Source organism: Manacus vitellinus, unplaced genomic scaffold (genome assembly GCF_001715985.3).
Source record: "Manacus vitellinus isolate BGI_N305 unplaced genomic scaffold, ASM171598v3 scaffold_18_pilon, whole genome shotgun sequence".
Lineage (NCBI taxonomy): Eukaryota > Metazoa > Chordata > Aves > Passeriformes > Pipridae > Manacus > Manacus vitellinus.
The window spans coordinates 11561817-11578638 of NW_021939324.1; the positions used below are offsets into that span (position 1 = coordinate 11561817).

The window sequence follows — 16822 nt, forward strand, 5'->3', positions numbered from 1 at the left end:
CAAACGGGAGAGAAACGCGGCAGCCATTCTAAAATTGTCCCCGCAAAAAATTGTAGGTTACAGCACGTCCGTGCTGGTACTACCGCAAAGGAAGGGCCAGCACTGTGAGCGTGGTAGGACTACAATATCTAGCTCAGTTCTTCAACGGTGCAATGCAAGCAGCATGTATTGCTGCTTCTGATCCATCAGAGTAGCCCAAGCTCCATCACCACACAGTACTTATATGTATATACACTTCATCTTAGGTTCTGCAAATACTTCTAGTAACTCTCCGAGATTCCCTGAATTTATAAACATTAGGTCTAACTGCTCCAAGACAATGCCGATGGCATTGGAGTACTCCACAAGGAACATGCTCTTTGCTCTTTGCTAGGGTGAATTTCAGTATTTTCATGGTATTTTCCTATTTAAATGATGTAGCCACCAGAGGCACATTAAACTACAATGAGCATGAGAGGGAGATAGTAATACAATACTAGGTGCCAATCCCCACATAAAAACGGCAGAACACCCAAGTTTTACCAATGTATGTTATGGGATTGTAAAGCATGACAAAACCAACCACAGGATGTTCACAGCTGTTGCTTTAACAGAGAGTTGTTTGTCCTCTCATAAGACCTCTACTGGGACCACGTGTATCCCAGAAAGAGGCTGGAATGAAAGAGAAAATATTAACAATCTGATCTCCCTAGAGTCAGATATTTCCAAAAGTTATTTTAATTTACACATGCACATATTTTGCAGACCCTTGTCTCAACATTCTGACTTATAAAAGTAATCGGCTATGGAAAGAGCAAGAATGACAAATTAGATATCAAGGGAAACCTTCCCTAACCAAGAACAAGCATAGGAAACCCAGCATGAATCATTACTGCTGCTGGCAGTAGCAGCGAGGCATACTGCCTCACTGCAGAAAAGAACAGCTTCCTCAGTTTCCCATTTCTCATTTCTCACACAATACCTCATAAGCTAAAGTAAAGCCACTAAGCTAAAAAAACTTGGCAACAGTCTAAGTCTGTCGTGGGCAATTCTTAGAACCTACCCGCATAGTTATGATGAGGCTGCATTATTTTTCTGGACTGTCATTGTCATTTGCTGGTTGGGTTTCACTTGCTAGCTCTGAAACATATAAAGCTCTATGTATTTTCCTCTGAAAATCAAACTACTTGTACAGGCTTCTGTCAGTAAAACTAGTGCAGTCCCCGTGTTGGGGCAGGGGAGGAAAACAAAGATTCACAGCAGTTCTTTCTTCCATATGATTAAAGTGAAAAGGACCATGATAAAAATTAATGAAGACTAATCAGGCGTAAACAACACATAGCGCTTCATTCATTTATTGATGTCAAGTAGCTAGGAATCTATATTCATTAGCTTCTAAAAGTCCCAAATTATATTCTGCATGCAGTAATAGCAGGTCAACAGCAAAGAAACAAAGGCTTTAAATCCACATATGAGTAACTGTTGCATCAGTTTTGTTCTTTCAGCTCAAGCTCACACAGTAATGCAAATGCTTAAGTATTTCATTATGTTCACAGCATTTTGTTTAGATATCACAAAGATGGTTCCATCTGTCTCTGCCTTTCACCTTGTTCACATATTTGTCTTGCATGAAGTATGCTTTCCTACACTATGTGTGCTAAACCAGAAATTCCCAAGAATGAAGATAAAAGAAAAAAAATATAAAGGAAACCAAACACACACTGAACCCTGGGGTAAAGAATTGAGTGTTCACTTGAGAATCAGAGGTGTGAACAGAGTTAGAGGCAAAGAAAAATGTGGAATACCAGGAATGTCTTTACTGACTTATGAAATAAGTGCCCTATATATTTCATGCCCTTCTGTAAGTAATAAAATATGAATAGGGGGATAGATATGATCCTGAGCAGGGGAACAGAGCTATAGGGACAAAGAAAGCATCTCTCCAATTAAATGTCATTATTTATCTTTTTTCTTCTTAATTCTTCCTTTAAACAGTGTTAGTTTATTACTACAGCTAAGTGTAGAAGGTCCACCTAATTGTTTATTTCCCTTCCATATTTACTGTTACAGTTCCTCTGTAACTGTCTGACAGCTTTCTCTAAGCTTTCAACTTTGTCTCAATTACACCCTTTTACAATTTTGATCAGTTTCCAGGTTGATTTGGTTGACTTAACATTAGTTATCTTGTGGAAAAAGCCTCTGTTTATGCTTACCAAGCTTACTGAAATCACTTATCCATCTTGCCATTTCCCAGATTAACATATGATAAAAAACATGGTAATCTACGTCAGTTAAGGCAGATACAAAGAACATGCAGATACAAAGACAGCAAGCCAGGTGATTAAATCATAGATCTTAACAGGGGAAACAAAAGACAATCATCTCATCTTGAGGGCTGAAGTAATATAACATAGAGAATTTAACAGTGATGAGAAGAGGTTCAACTCTAAGTTAGTTGTTTTGGAGTTTCCCCCTGCTATTTTAGAACACTTCTGTGTCTAGAGAACTTTGATGGAGGTAGTCTTGAGTATGCTGCCTGATGGAAATATACGGTGGCTGTTACTTCACAAAAATACCAAATAATGCTACAATCAAATAAGAGATGGATGGCTTCAGGCATGGAAAAGCACAGAGTGGTACAGGAGAAAGACTGTCATTTACTGCTCTGAAGTAGCATATTCCTGGCATGTATATTCACAGCCAGGTATTAAAACTCAGTTCTGACACCCTTGCCCGGAACGGCCAACCAGCTGGGGCAACACCTGTAAGCTTGGTAGCACTTATCAATACCTCTGAAAGGAGTACTGTGTTGAAACTCCCAATGGGATACCTGTAGATGGGAAAAAAAACCCCAGATGGCTGTGCTGTCTGAATCTCAAGCCTGCTGTGTATCAACATGGCCACTGGCCTGCTCAAAGTCCTGGAAGAGCAGAAGTACAGAGCTGAAAAATCAAGAAACACCAACAAGGTCTGCATTTTGCCTAACCTTCAGTGGTACCTGTTTTCTCCATGCAAAACCAGATCTCTACCACTTGATTGCACATTGGTTAGGAGGTACCATTCTCATGGAAAAGACAGGGGAATCCCATTTTGCTAGATTAGACACTGGAAAGATTTGAACTGCAATTGCTTGTTCAGCTCTAGTCAACACACTCAAAACAAAGGAATTCTAGCTGCACCAAAACCAGAAAGAAACTCTTAAGGATGTTAAAGGAACCTCTGAGCCATTATATGAGAGTAAAAATCCAAAAATTGGCTTGGTTGGTTTATCAAACTAAAATCCAATGTAACATACTACGATGCTCTCTAAATATTTTGGGAGAGGTTAATACAAGCAAGGGAGCAAAAAGAGCTAATTAACAAAATTAACAAGTATAAAGTCGCTATAAATATTTTTTCTGGTACTCCAAAAGTTGTTGCTCTTCAGGAAGCTCATATCTTCAAGAGTGGCCTTCCCAAACAAGGACTGGGTGCAAAAGAAGCCATCACAGATGGCAGTCATCACTGGCTCCATGTGGGAGGAGGCAGAGGCAACTGTGCGGACAGAGACATCTTTGCTCCGGCAGCTCACAGCCTGCAGACACTACTTCCTCCAGGCCTCTGGACTTGGGTACTACTGCTGCTCTCTTACATCAGCTGCTGTTTGTTTAATACCAGATGAGTGTAAATTCCAAAATCCCTAAGGAAATCAAGGGTGTTTATTCCCTTTGAAGATAAGGGAGCCAGCACCTCACACTTGCCTCACTTCTCATCCATTGCTGCTATTTAGTGTCTCTTCCCTCCTCCTACTCCTTTATATCTTCTCCTTGCCCTCCTTTCTCCTGTCTAATCACAGATTTCCCTCCCCACACACATGATTCTTACAGTGAGTGGGATCACTTCTCCATCATTTCCCCTTGCAGGATCTGTGTTTAATTTATAAGTGAAGTAGAGAAAAAAGGGAAGAGAGTAAATGTCATCCTCTTCCCTGAGCCCAAGATTTTGTCTGCATTTTCCTCACTCTAGAAGAATCTTCACTGTCATATCAGGTGGGCCTGGAGAGGTTCTGGAGCAATTTTACAACCACTATTTTTCCTCCTAGAATAGATGAAGAAACATAAGTGTTGCCTTATATTCAAGTAAATGCGGTACTCTCAAACTAAGACTAGATTTGATTCTGAAAGCAACCGTATGACATAATTCCCTGAGATGCCTTATAGTCCAATATTTCCAACTCTATCCTATTACCAGAGAATGCTAATTTTCCAGCACCCACTTCCAACATTTCATTGTCTTGCCACTAGAAATATATTGCACATCTCCTACACAGCTCTGTGGCACTACACCCCTACTGGAATTTTTTTAAGATACTGATCCAAGTAATGCTTTCATTTCTTACTTGGGTTTATCAGTAGCTCTTATTTCTTCCAGTGCTTTTTCTGACCATACAGAAAACACAGTTTATGCCACTAGACAGATTATGTCAGCTTCTCATTTCTGTTTTATTTTGCCAAGTTTATCTAGATACATCACTCAGCTTTGTTTCCCAAAATCTTTGCAGATATTTTTGCAGCTTCAGCTGAAGATTATAAAAATATTGTAAAAAAAAATCAGTGGTTTTTTTACATATGAGTTTTGAAATGCAGCAATCATGCAGCGATCATGGCACTGTGGAATGAAACCTCCCCAACAGTATCCTTTCTTGGCAAAACTGTACTTGCACACAATGAGTCTCCTTTTCTAGTGTGTCCTTTGTGGATCACATCTGAGAAACCACATATTGAAAGAAGTTTTTTTTTAGTCATATTTACATTATAGACAATATGGTCTGTGTTTTCAGAAAGAATAAGTCATAGCAATCACATGCCATTCTTCTTTTTGGCCACTCCTGTCAAACCAGACCAAGTTGCTTTCTAACAGAATTAACAAATTCCAAACATCACCCATGAATTCTATATATCTGTTTTTCCTTTCTTTGAAATATGAATGTAATATTTTTATTTCTCAGGGTCTGAACACTTGTAGTATATGAAATATTAATTCACTAGTGAATGTGAGATTGCCTTAGAAAAATTAGTTTCTGGTTTTAGCAGTTCTTTCTTACTTGTTTTTTAAAAGTTCTTGTAGACCTTCCAATAATAGAGTCTGAATATTTGAAAAATTTGCCTAATTTTCTGCCTGAGTTTTCCTTTTTAGAGATAAGTTTTTCTGAGACTTTGAAAAAGTCATATTTCGAGAAAATTATTCTTTCTGTAAATCTTTACATGAAGAAAATCTAGAATTTCCAACTATTTTCACAGACTTTCCATGTGTTTGAACTTTAGCTGCTGCTGAGAATGAAGTCCAGGCATATGCAAAGTTTTTTCTTCATGTGAGGAGATTTTGACCAAGCTTTAAGAAATACTAACATCTACATGCTGTGATGCAGAAAACTGAAATTTGGCCATAAACATGCTGAATATCTTTTTCCCCCCACCTTTAATCTTCTTCCATTCTTCTGGGAGGTTGGTCCAGAGCTGGGGACTGTACTTCAGATGGGGTCTCATGAAAACAGACTAGAGGGGCAGAAGCACCTCCCTCAACCAGGACTGCTTCTGGACACTCTTCTGATGCAGCCTAGAATGCCATTGATTTTGTGGGTTGCAAGTGCACATTGTCAAGTCATGTCTTCTCATCCACCAACACCCTCAAGTTCTCCTCAGGGCTGCTCTTGATCCATTCTCCAGATCCATCCCCAGCCTGAATTTGTGCTTGGGATTGTCCTGATCCCTGTACAGGACCTCACACTTGGCCTTATTGAACTTTATCAGGTTTGCACAGGCCCAGCTCTCAAGCCTGACAAGGTACTAGCTATTCTGAAGAGTGGAGTTACTCTGTTCTGCTGGTGGCCCATGTGGGACCATAGGATGCCACAGGGCGGGATTTATCTTTTATCATTCAGATCTTTTAAGGACATTCAGAGAGTGCACTGAAAGGTTGTATCCTATCAAGGGTCAGAAATTCCACAACTGAGGTTGCATGAACAAATATTGTAATTTCCTTTCATTTTGATAAAGTAATTACATGACTGCAGATATTTTTTGCACAGAATTCCTACCTCATTCAACAAATAGGATGGATTTTCTTTGAAGATGATCTGCAGTGAAAGAAAATCTCCCTTGAAGAAGCCTCATTGCATCACTTGGAATGTATGCATTTCCAAGTGGAAACTTAGTTTTCACTTATCAGGAACAAAAGGCTTGTACTAAAGAAGGTTTTGATGTGGAGAGAAATGGAACTAAATGAAAAGAAGAGAGGATGATTTTAAAGTTATAGTAGCTGAATTCTGTCCTAGGGAACAATACTTATGTGCTTGCTACAATACTTACACAACTCTAGCTGAGGGATGAACTTGAATTTAGCATGAGTGCTTTCCATAGAATCATAGAATGGTTTGGTTTGGAATGGACCTCAAAGATCATTTGGTTCCAACCCCCCTGACATGGGCAGGGATGCCATTCACTAGATCATGTTGCTCAAGGCCCCATCCAACCCAGCCTGGAACACTCCTAGGGATGGGCATCCACCACTTCTCTGGACAACCTGTTTCTGTGCTTTACCACCCTCTGAGGAAAGAATTTTTTTCTAAGTGGAAAAAAATTCCATCTTCAAGGAAACTCAAGATTTTGAGAATACTAGCTGTTAGAATTGTTAATAGGATTTCTGTTTCAACAGACTAAAGGACATACTAAGTGAGCATAATTCACACACAAAAAATAGCTGAATTAAGATTACACAAACAATCTCATTCCTGTCATCTCCCAGCCTTCCTTTGGCCATGGCATCCTGGCAGGACGGGACAGGGCACTGCTGTTCAAAGACTGCACTCAAACTGTTGCACATTTAGAGAAGAGTAGATACAATACGAGTGGAATGGAACGGAATAGTTAGATTCCTTTCAGTTGGAAGGGATCTACAAAATGATCTGCCAGTCCAGCTGCCTGACCACTTCAGGGCTGACCAAAAGTTTAGGAATGTTATTAAGGGCATTATCCAAACACCTCCTAAACACTAAAAGGCTTAAGGCAGCAACCACCTCTCTAGGAAGCCCTTTCCAGTATTTGTCCACTCTCTCAGTAAAGAAATGTTTCCTCATCTCAAGTCTGAACCTCCCTGGCACATCTTTGAACCATTCCCATGTGTCCTGTTACTGGAACCCAAGGAGAAGACATAAGCACCTCCCTCCCCACTTCCCCTGCTGAGGAAACTGTAGAGAGCAATAAGGTCACCCCTCAGCTTACTAGACAAGCCCAAAGTCCTTAGTGGCTCCTCACAGGACATGCCTTCCAACCCTCTCACAAGCTCTGTTGCCCTTCTCTGGATGTATTCAAGGACCTTCACACCCTTCTTAAATTGCAGGACCCAGAACTGCACTAAGCACTTCAGGTGAGGCTGCACCAATGCTGAATACAGTGGGATAATAACCTCTCTTGATCAGCTGAGAGTGCTGTGTTTGATGCACCTCAGGATGCTGTTTACCCTCCTGGCTGCTAGGAGACACTGCAAACTCACAGAATTGCTGTTGACCAGCACACCCAGATCCCTTCCTGCAGGGGTGCTCTACAGCTGTTCCAAATGTATACTTGTGCCTGGCTTTACTACAGACCAGGTGAGGAATCCAATATTTGGACATGTTAAATTTCATTCCATTAATGATAGTCTGATGCTCCAAGCTAGCTAGATCCCTCTGCAAGGCTCTTGTCCCTCGAGAGAGTCAGCAACACGTCCTAGTTTGGTGTCATCAGCAAACTTGCTCATGGTACATTCCACTCCTGCACCCAAATCATTGATAAACGTACTGAACAGGGTTGGTCCTAGAATTGAACATTGCTGAGGAACATCCTGGTGGCTGGTCACCAGCCAGATAGCCCCAAAGGCAGCAGCATGCCTTTTCCTGGGCTTGCATAGAACCAGACATGTAGGCCCTTGTTGGTCTACTATGATCTCAGAAATGCTCAAAATCAGTGCAGTGCAAACCACCAGGATGAAACAATTTTTCTAAGTATTTACCTTTCAGCCATATATCTCACTGGGTGCTGCTTGACACTATATCTAGCCATGTAAACATAGATGCTCCGTTACAAATTAACTGACTCAGAAATCTTGTCTGAAAGTTAATACAGACTGCAGCACCCTGAGAAATGCCTTAGAGAAGATCCCCACCCATTCTCACCCTGTGTGCTATAGCAGTTAGCTCTTTAAATTCTGACAGAAGATTCACTTACTTCATAGAAACCGTGTAGATCTTAGGAAGCATTTTTGTGTAAATTTATGTCTTTGCCTTACAGGGAGCATCATGAAGAAGACAAATCATACTTTGAGAAATTAAATGAAAAAAAAGAGAGCTGGAAGGCCGAATCTGATTTTCAGAACCTGCATATTAATTAACCACAGAATGTATATTATTGTAGTTGTCACAGAAGAGAATATAAAACTTTTGACACACACCCTGAAGTGATTCAGTACAGTTTCCTCTCTGTCAAACCATTCCAGTTCTTGTGGTTCTACAGCTGAATAAACTTACCCTAACAGCACTGCAGGCCCCACCACCACACACTTCCTGAGACGAGGCAGCCTTGTGCCATTCCCTAAACACTTCCCCACACACCAGCTTCCCTGGCTGGCTCAGCTCTTCCTGGGTGGAGCTGGCTGTGACCTGCACAGGGCATCTCTGGCCTCTCCTCACATACGCTGCCATGCAGGCCCCCTCCACCCTGTCCCCCTATTAAAAGTTATGCTGAAACACCAGAAAATTCAGCATTTTAAATGAAGTGGAAGCGAGGCTAAGAAGTTGCTGCTGCCAGCAGACGAGTAGCAAGATAGTGCCATAGGCAAACTTGTGGCCTGCTGCAACATGGCTGTTGGGTTCTCCTGGTGAGCCCACTGGCAGAGGCTCTCAGGGACAGTCCCGTCAGCCCTCAGGAGCTGCAGTCGGATGCTGTATTGGGTTTGCATGGCCAGGTTTTGGTAGTGGGGAGGCTACAGGGGTGGCTTCTCCGCGAAGCTGCCAGAAGCTTCCCCCATATCTGACAGAGCCAATGCCAGCCAGCTCCAGGATGGACTTGCCACTAGACGGACCCGCAACTGTAATTGCGGCCGCTGAAGAGCTGACTGAGAATATGTGAGAGCAACAACTATGCAGACAGCAAGGTCAGTGGAGAAGTGCTTCAGGTGCCAGAGCTGAGATTCCCCTGCAGCCTATGGTGAAGACAGCTGTTTCCCTGCAGCCCATGGAGGTCAATGGGAGTCAGAAATCTACGTGCAGCCTATGGAGGAGCTCCACACAGGAGCAGATGGATACCTCAAAAGAAGGCTGTGACCCTGTAGGAAGTCTGTGCTAGAGCAGGCTTCTGATGGGGATATACAGACCCATGGATAGAGGAGCCCAGGTGGAGGTTGTTTCCTGGTAGGACTTGTGAATCTGTGGGGAGCCCATACTGGAGCAGCTTGTGGCTGAAGGACTGCACTCCATGGTAAAGTTACCCACCCTAGAGCAGTTCGTGGAGAACTGTTGCCTGTGGGAGGGACTCACATTGTAGAAGTTTGTGGAGAACTGTCTCCCATGGGAGGGACTCCGTACTGGAGCAGGGGAAGGACTCTTCTCCCTGAGCATCAGCAGAAACAATGTGTGATGAACTGACCATCACCCTCATTCCCCATCTCCCTGAGCTACTGGGGGAGAAGAGGCAGAGCCTGGGAAGGTGGGAAGAGTAGGCGAAAGGTGTTTTTAAGATTTAATTTACTTCTCATTATCCTGTTCTGATTTTGTTAGTAATAAATGCAATTAATATCTCCAAGCTGAGTCTATTTTGCCTGTTATGGTATTTCAGCGAGTGATCTCTCTTGGTCCTTGTCTCAACTCAACAATGAACCTTTGTTAAATATTCTCTCCCCTGTCTGGACAAGAAAGGGAGCGATAAAGTGACTCTGGTGGGTTCCTGGCATCCAACCAGGGTCAACCCACTACAGATACTTGCTTTCACATTTGTAGCCTTTATACATAAGACACATTTGCAAAGCACAAATGCTTTATTTTCACGCCTTGCTGAAGAACTGTACCATTATACTGGTTAAACTTCCATGAAGAACCATTTTCAGTTTCCCTCCTGTAGATTGCCTGTGTTTTCTAAGATTTTACTATTCATGTGATCATACTTTGCAATGTGATGGCCATACTGTACAATTCTAACTTAGAAAAAGTGTATTTTCATACCTTGGCCAATAAGTTAGCCATAATACTATTTTCTGGTTACACATCATACAGTCACCTTAATATAAGAGTGCAAGATACAGTGAGCTACAACTAACATCTGATATCTGATGTTTGCTGAGTAGCCATTAATATGTATTATAATATGTATTATAAATAGCACTCAATATAATTAGAATTCACATAATAAAAGAAGGACACCTATATAGAGTTGGATAAAGAAGAAGTAATTAAAACCATAGTATACAGCCTACCTAAAGGTGTGGAGTTAAGGCTTCCATGGCAACCTTAACTCTGCATTTCCTGCCTTTAGTGATTTCAAGAGCTCAGTTTTACCGTACCTTTAATATGGTATTTTACACTGAATACTTTTACCAATAGAAAGATTATTTTGAAATCTGACATTTCTAGGACTCCTAACACTAACCCAATTTGCAAAGCAACATTATAAATTATTCAGAAGAAACTGTACTAATACATGGTGCACAACAAAGACTGAATTTGCCTCAAGCTGGTGTAATGTATTATGGATATGTGGCAGCCTCTTCATAGATAAGGTGCTGGCAGCTCCCCTTTGGAGCTCTATTTCATTTCCTCTGTGACACTGGCTGAAGAACTATCTGACCTGAAAAACACCATATTAAAACTGAAGGTGAGAAGGAGCATGTCTGCAAATGTAAAACTGGAAAAATTACTTTATTTGAATTACAGCTAATGTAAGAACATATAGCAAGTGCATCTGGAAAAATGCTCATTGTAAATGCTGTGAAATACTGTGAATACTGTGAATTACTGCTGCATTAGACAGAACTGTTCCAATTTTGACCCTCTAACTTTTGATTGGACTTCTGTAGCTTACTTCAGCAAGTGTGTATGGGCACACAGATGTGTGTCCGTCTCTTGGCTACCTGCATTTTAAAATTAGTGTCACTTTTATAGCTTACTAGTAACATAAATGCTAGCAACTTGAAAGAGAGGAACCTAGGTACAGGTACATAGTACCAACTGTTTAAAGGCTGCTTTAATTAAATGGTTAGTAAAAACTGTGTCTTTAATTATGTCTATTGTAAGGCTCCATAAAAAAGTCCTGAAGAAAACACATTTATACATACTGAAAAGTTTAAGGTAACCTTTAAACTTGTTAACAAAAATATTCTGCTTTCTGGAGCAAAAACTCTTAGACACTAGTACATTTTATTTCAAAGCTTTTACGGTGCAGGAAAATGTTCTTCATTCATCATTGTCTATTAGTATCTGATGGGTAGGTGTCAAGAGGATGGATCCAGGCTCTCCTTGGTGGTGCCAAGCAATAGGATAAGAGGCAAGGGGCAGAAACTGATGCACAGGAAGTTCCACCTGAATACAAAGAATAACACTGTGGGTGACCATGCACTAGAACACATTGCCCAGAGAGGTTGTGGAGTTTCCCTCACTGGACTTACTCAAGAACCGTCCAGACACATTCCTGTGCCATGTGCTTTAGGATGATCCTACTTGAGCAGGGAGATTGGACCAGATGACCCGCTGTGGGGTGGAGATAAAAACCTGAAGGAGACGGTAAAGAAATATAATACAACAGAATTTATGTTGACCACCAACAGACAGCTCTTGCACCCTACTCAACCTTTGGCAGTGTACACAAGAAATATTAGGAAAACAGAATGCAGGTAGGCAGTTACGTTTTGTTTATTAGCTCACAGCAGGACCTCACCAATTTGTTCAAATCTCAATATGCTGGTTGGGAACTCATAAATCCTATGTGCATGCTTAAAATTATCAATTTTAAAGCAATTATAAAATAGAGGTAATACTGTATTTACTAAATGCTTAATTTAAGAGAGAAAAATGTTTGTATCTGTCTGTTCCCCAGTTCGGGGATGTTACTATATGCACAAAGTTGATGAGTAGGAATTGCCTCCAAATACATTAATCCTACGTCAATTTTTCTCAGCCACTGGACAACAGCAGAATATCTACTAGATCTGTTGTAACAACAATAAAATTCCTGCTTAAATACTAACCCTCAGAAACTGACATATCAGGCATACCCTTCAAAAACTTAACCTTCCTTTAAAAATGTTGTATAGAAAGACTTTAATAACAAAATTTACAAAACTTAAGCACTGAATTAGTAAAATTACTAGCCAATATACTTATTAATCTAACTACTGCAGAGCATTAACCATTTATCACAACAATTTAATTCTCATCAAATGCATACGGTATATTTCCTACAGTAATCTAAATGGTGCACTACAAACTACTCATCTGGAAAAGATACAGGGTTCATTCATATGTAGACATCCCAAATAAAGACAACTGTAAATACATATTTTGCAGAAATCATTATAATAGATACATTAAATCTGTATTTTACAATTTTAATTTGGAATTCATAGATATACATGTTTGCAGTTATATAAAATTTTCATTTTAATGTTTATGACACTAATTACATTTCATAAATACTTTATTACATATACGTATATATAATACTGTGTATTACATATGTGTATATAAAAATTAGCATACTGTATGTAATAAATATATCAACTGATCTCTCACTTAAAAGGCATAGAGGAAAGCAAATAAAGGTATACATGAACATCACTAAATCTGGCTGAAGACTGAACATCAAAACTAGGATGCTGCACAATGGGGGGAAAATACTGCAGTTCTGTAATTAATTATTAATTTTTCATTCAGTATTTACTTGCTACACTTTTGAATCTTGCTTTTAATGCCTTTGTGCCTTTTTAACACTGTTTCTTAATGTACATCTAATTTATGTTCTTTGTATTATTATTAAAATCTTGTATTGTTTTCCTGGGGAAAGCTACTTTTTGCCTAGTACATAAAATTTGTGTTAGACCTAAGTCTCTGGTTTGGCTTCAATCCCAGAATATCCTGACTTCTAAAGAAACTGCAAAGCATTTCATATGGGTATCATGATTAAAAAGCTTCTGTCTTCACAGTGAATCTTCACTGTATTAATCCCTGTTATGTGCCACTTATTTCATTGGAGTTACATTTCTTATTTTAATATATGTGCTGTGTTTGGTCTCAGTACAATATAAATAAAAGGGATACTTAAAATGAAGCACTGTATTGACACACATTTCATTGTTTCAGAACTGGTCGTAGAAACTAATAACATAAAAAATGATAGTCTGTTACATCTGGCTTTGAAACTGAAAAAGTGCTTCAAGTAAGTTGAATAATTCCCAGTAGGGAAAGGGTGAGTACACAAGCACAAGTTTTTTATCACTCTTAATGAGTGCAGTAGTATCAGGTGCTCTTTAATAAGGCTGTTTGCTATGGTTAAAGTATGTTCTAACCATACATGTCTCATTTCCCATAGTCTTTCTCTGGTACCAAGAGGCAAAGAAAAGAGTATTGTGGATTTTTTTTAATATTAGATAAAGATTTCCATAGAGGAGTTGGGTTTTATTCTTCATTTTTGCTCCTTGGACTACTGAACATTGAGCTGCTTTGACCAAACTTTCCAGCACTGTTTACCTTCAGATAGTGACTACAACTGGAGCACTTCAGCTCCAAAAGTTTCAGAAAATTGCAAAAAGCACCAAACAGGGACTTTAATGTTGCATAATTGTTTCCATTCTATGAGAGAGATTGCAAATGGTTTATCAGAGACCTCTTTGTCAATTACTTCTGGAAAACACTCTCTTTCCTATCTCTCAGAGCAAAATATAATTTATGGAGGCTGAATTCAGACTCTGCTTCTATTATAGATCATAAATTTCCTTCATTGATCATTCAGGTTATTTTTTGTTTTTCCAATAAATTAGTCTTACAAACTCCTCTTTTACCATAAATATACCATTTTTATTCTAAAACAAGTCTCTTTTAAGGCAGAAACACAGGATCAGTTGTTAGACAACACCGGATAAGTTATTAATGGGTCAGAACCCATTTGTGGGGAGAATGTGTGGGGGGTGTGTGCATGTGTGTGTGTGTGTGGAGGGGGAAGGGACGGGTTGAACCTCATGGAGGTAGGGTGGTGTTGTATCCCTCATGGCAGCCCCTGGAGCCCACATGGAACAGCCCCAGAGTTGCTGTCAGTCACAAACAGCCTGGGAAAACTATAACACACCACATCTGCTGGAGCCCCTAACCCAGCCTCAGGTTGGCAGGGACAGTGAGAACACTGTTTCTCACCCTGACCTGGAACCCCAGAGTGGCTGGAGAGGTTGGCCATAGAGACCAGAGCAAATAAAACCAAGGGCATGTGTTTGCCTCGTATTGCAGCACTGCCGCTTGGACCTGTGAGAGCTGGTCTTCTACAAGGCTTCAGTGGTAGCTCTAAAATCTGTCTCTCCCTCTTTCTCCTTCTCTCTTCTTGATCCCTTTGTTTCTCTTTCTCTGCTCCTTTCTTGATACTTAGCGTGGTTTACAGCTGGAGGGATTAGATCTTGATTTAAGTGTTGTGGATTAATAGTATATGTTGAATCAGTATTGTGGTGGAACATTTTGTCTAGCTTGTGTGGTGTCCTTTTGAACTTTGGACAAATCCCCTTATTTACTCCCCTAAATGAATAAAGCAATTCCTTGGAAACAAGCCAGTTGCTATCTCAAGGTATTAAAGAACCCTATATCTATATATTAAAGTAAAGCTCTTAGCCAATTCCATGAGTCAGCAACTCCCGGGGCAGGAGTTTTACACCAGTCCTAATGCTATTCTGTTTGGGGGAATCTGTTGGAATCACTGGTGCAAATTCTCAAATTCCTTGTTGTAAAGTTGTTCAGCTGAGTGTCTCTTGTCCAGCAGCCTGACTCCTGACTAAATCCAGAAGTAAGGCTTTGTATGTCTTTTCTGACAGAAGAGGATCTGTAAACTGTCTGAGATCACAGTCAGGGTCAGGAAGTAAGACAGCAGATACTGAAAAATAGAACAGCTCTCAGCACATCAAAGCACAGAGATTTGTCTCATAAGACTGTTGGCAATTTGTAAAATGTCAGGTTATGTCAGGTGCCTCACTGAAATGTGTAGCTATGTTGACAAGTCAATGCAGGTAAGACACGGAAAAAAACATCCTTAAGAGTGAACAGCCTGAACCAGAAAAAAAAAGTTATTTGGTAATAATAGATTGATATAAACACAAAATACAAGGGTGCCTTTTGCCAAGGAGCAGGGCAGAAGGAGACCAGGAAAAAACATAGCAACACAAGTTACTTTAATTGGGTAAAGGCATTCCTAAATCTTCTTTTTAATTTTTTTTTCTTTTTTTTTCCATTTTGCTGTATAAAAAAATGTTGATGCTTAATACACTGCTATAAACACTGCCTGCTATGAGGTATATTGACTGTGTTAGGTTATATTTATTGTAGGCCCCATGGCAAATGTGAGAATCCTAGAAGAGTGACATGTTATTGGTTAATGGATAGATTATGGTGAGAAGAGAGGTCAAATGGTCTGGAGAACACTGTTTGAACGGGCTGCATAGAGAACTCCAGCTATAAGGAGTTGTATCACTGACTTCTAACTGTTAAGACATGAAGTTTCTGCCTTGAGCAGAAATTATTCCTTTGGTTCCAAACAAATAGTATAGAAAGAGAGCTGAGTTCCAGATTGTTGTGGTTTAACCCCAGCTGGCAACCAAGCACCACACAACCACTTGCTCACTTCCCCACCATCAGGATCTGGGAAAGAATCAGAAGGGTAAAACCTAGAAAACATATGGGTTGAGATACAACAGTTTAATAGAGAAAGCAAAAGCTGTGCATGCAAGCAAAGCAAAAACAAGGAATTAATTTGCTGCTTCCCATGGGCAGGCAGGTATTCAGCCATCTCCAGGAGAGCAGGGCTCCATCGTGAGTAACTGTTATTCAGGAAGACAAACAGCATAACTCCAAATGCCCCTGGCTTCTTCCTTCTTCTCCCAACTTTATGTACTGAGCGTGGTGTCAAATGGTATGGAATATCCCTTTGGTCATTTTGGGTAACCTGTCCCAGCTGTGTTTCCTCACAGCCTCCCATGTACCCCCAGCCTCCTCACCAGCATGGCAGTACGGAAAGCAGAAAAGGTCTTGACTCTGCTGTAAGTGTTGCTCAGCAATAACAAAAGTCTCTATACTATCAACACTGTTTTCAGCATACATCCAAAACACAGCCCCATACAAGCCACCGTGAAGAAAATTAACTCTACCCCAGACAAAACCAGCACACAGATCAAAATCCAAGTTCTGCTTAACCAGGCACTGGTAGGATTCTCAGGAAACAAAAGATCTATTTTTCTACTTGTTCTCTGTTTAAGATATCTTGGGACTGAACTCCCCAAGGGACAACTCTTCTTTCATCCTAATGTGTCCCAATTCAAATCCTTATCACCTCCAACCACAAATGACACCAGGGCGTTGTATCATTTATGAACCATATCCATTACCCCTATGTTAACTGTGGGCTGAGTTTAGCCAAAGACCCCAAACCACACCCAAGATGGAAAAGCTCTAAGGGGAGTTCTGTGTGATGCCCAAATCTGCCCTTAGAAGCCTTTTGCAGCCCCCCCACAACAGAACCCTTCAGCTTTGTCTCTCTTCTAATCCTAACCCTGGCCAGGTAGCCTTTAAGGTAGAGCTTAAACACAGAAAACCCAA

At 40.4% G+C, this 16822-nt stretch overlaps 1 protein-coding gene across 1 annotated transcript in view; it reads right to left on the minus strand.

Moving 5' to 3' along the window:
• Positions 1-8695, minus strand: part of HOMER1 (homer scaffold protein 1) — a 101895-nt gene extending 93200 nt beyond the window's left edge. The window contains exon 1 of the mRNA XM_029958973.1: positions 8522-8695. Coding sequence (XP_029814833.1) covers positions 8522-8695 — 174 coding nt within the window. The remainder of the gene's footprint in view (positions 1-8521) is intronic.
• Between the last annotated feature and the right edge of the window lie 8127 nt (positions 8696-16822).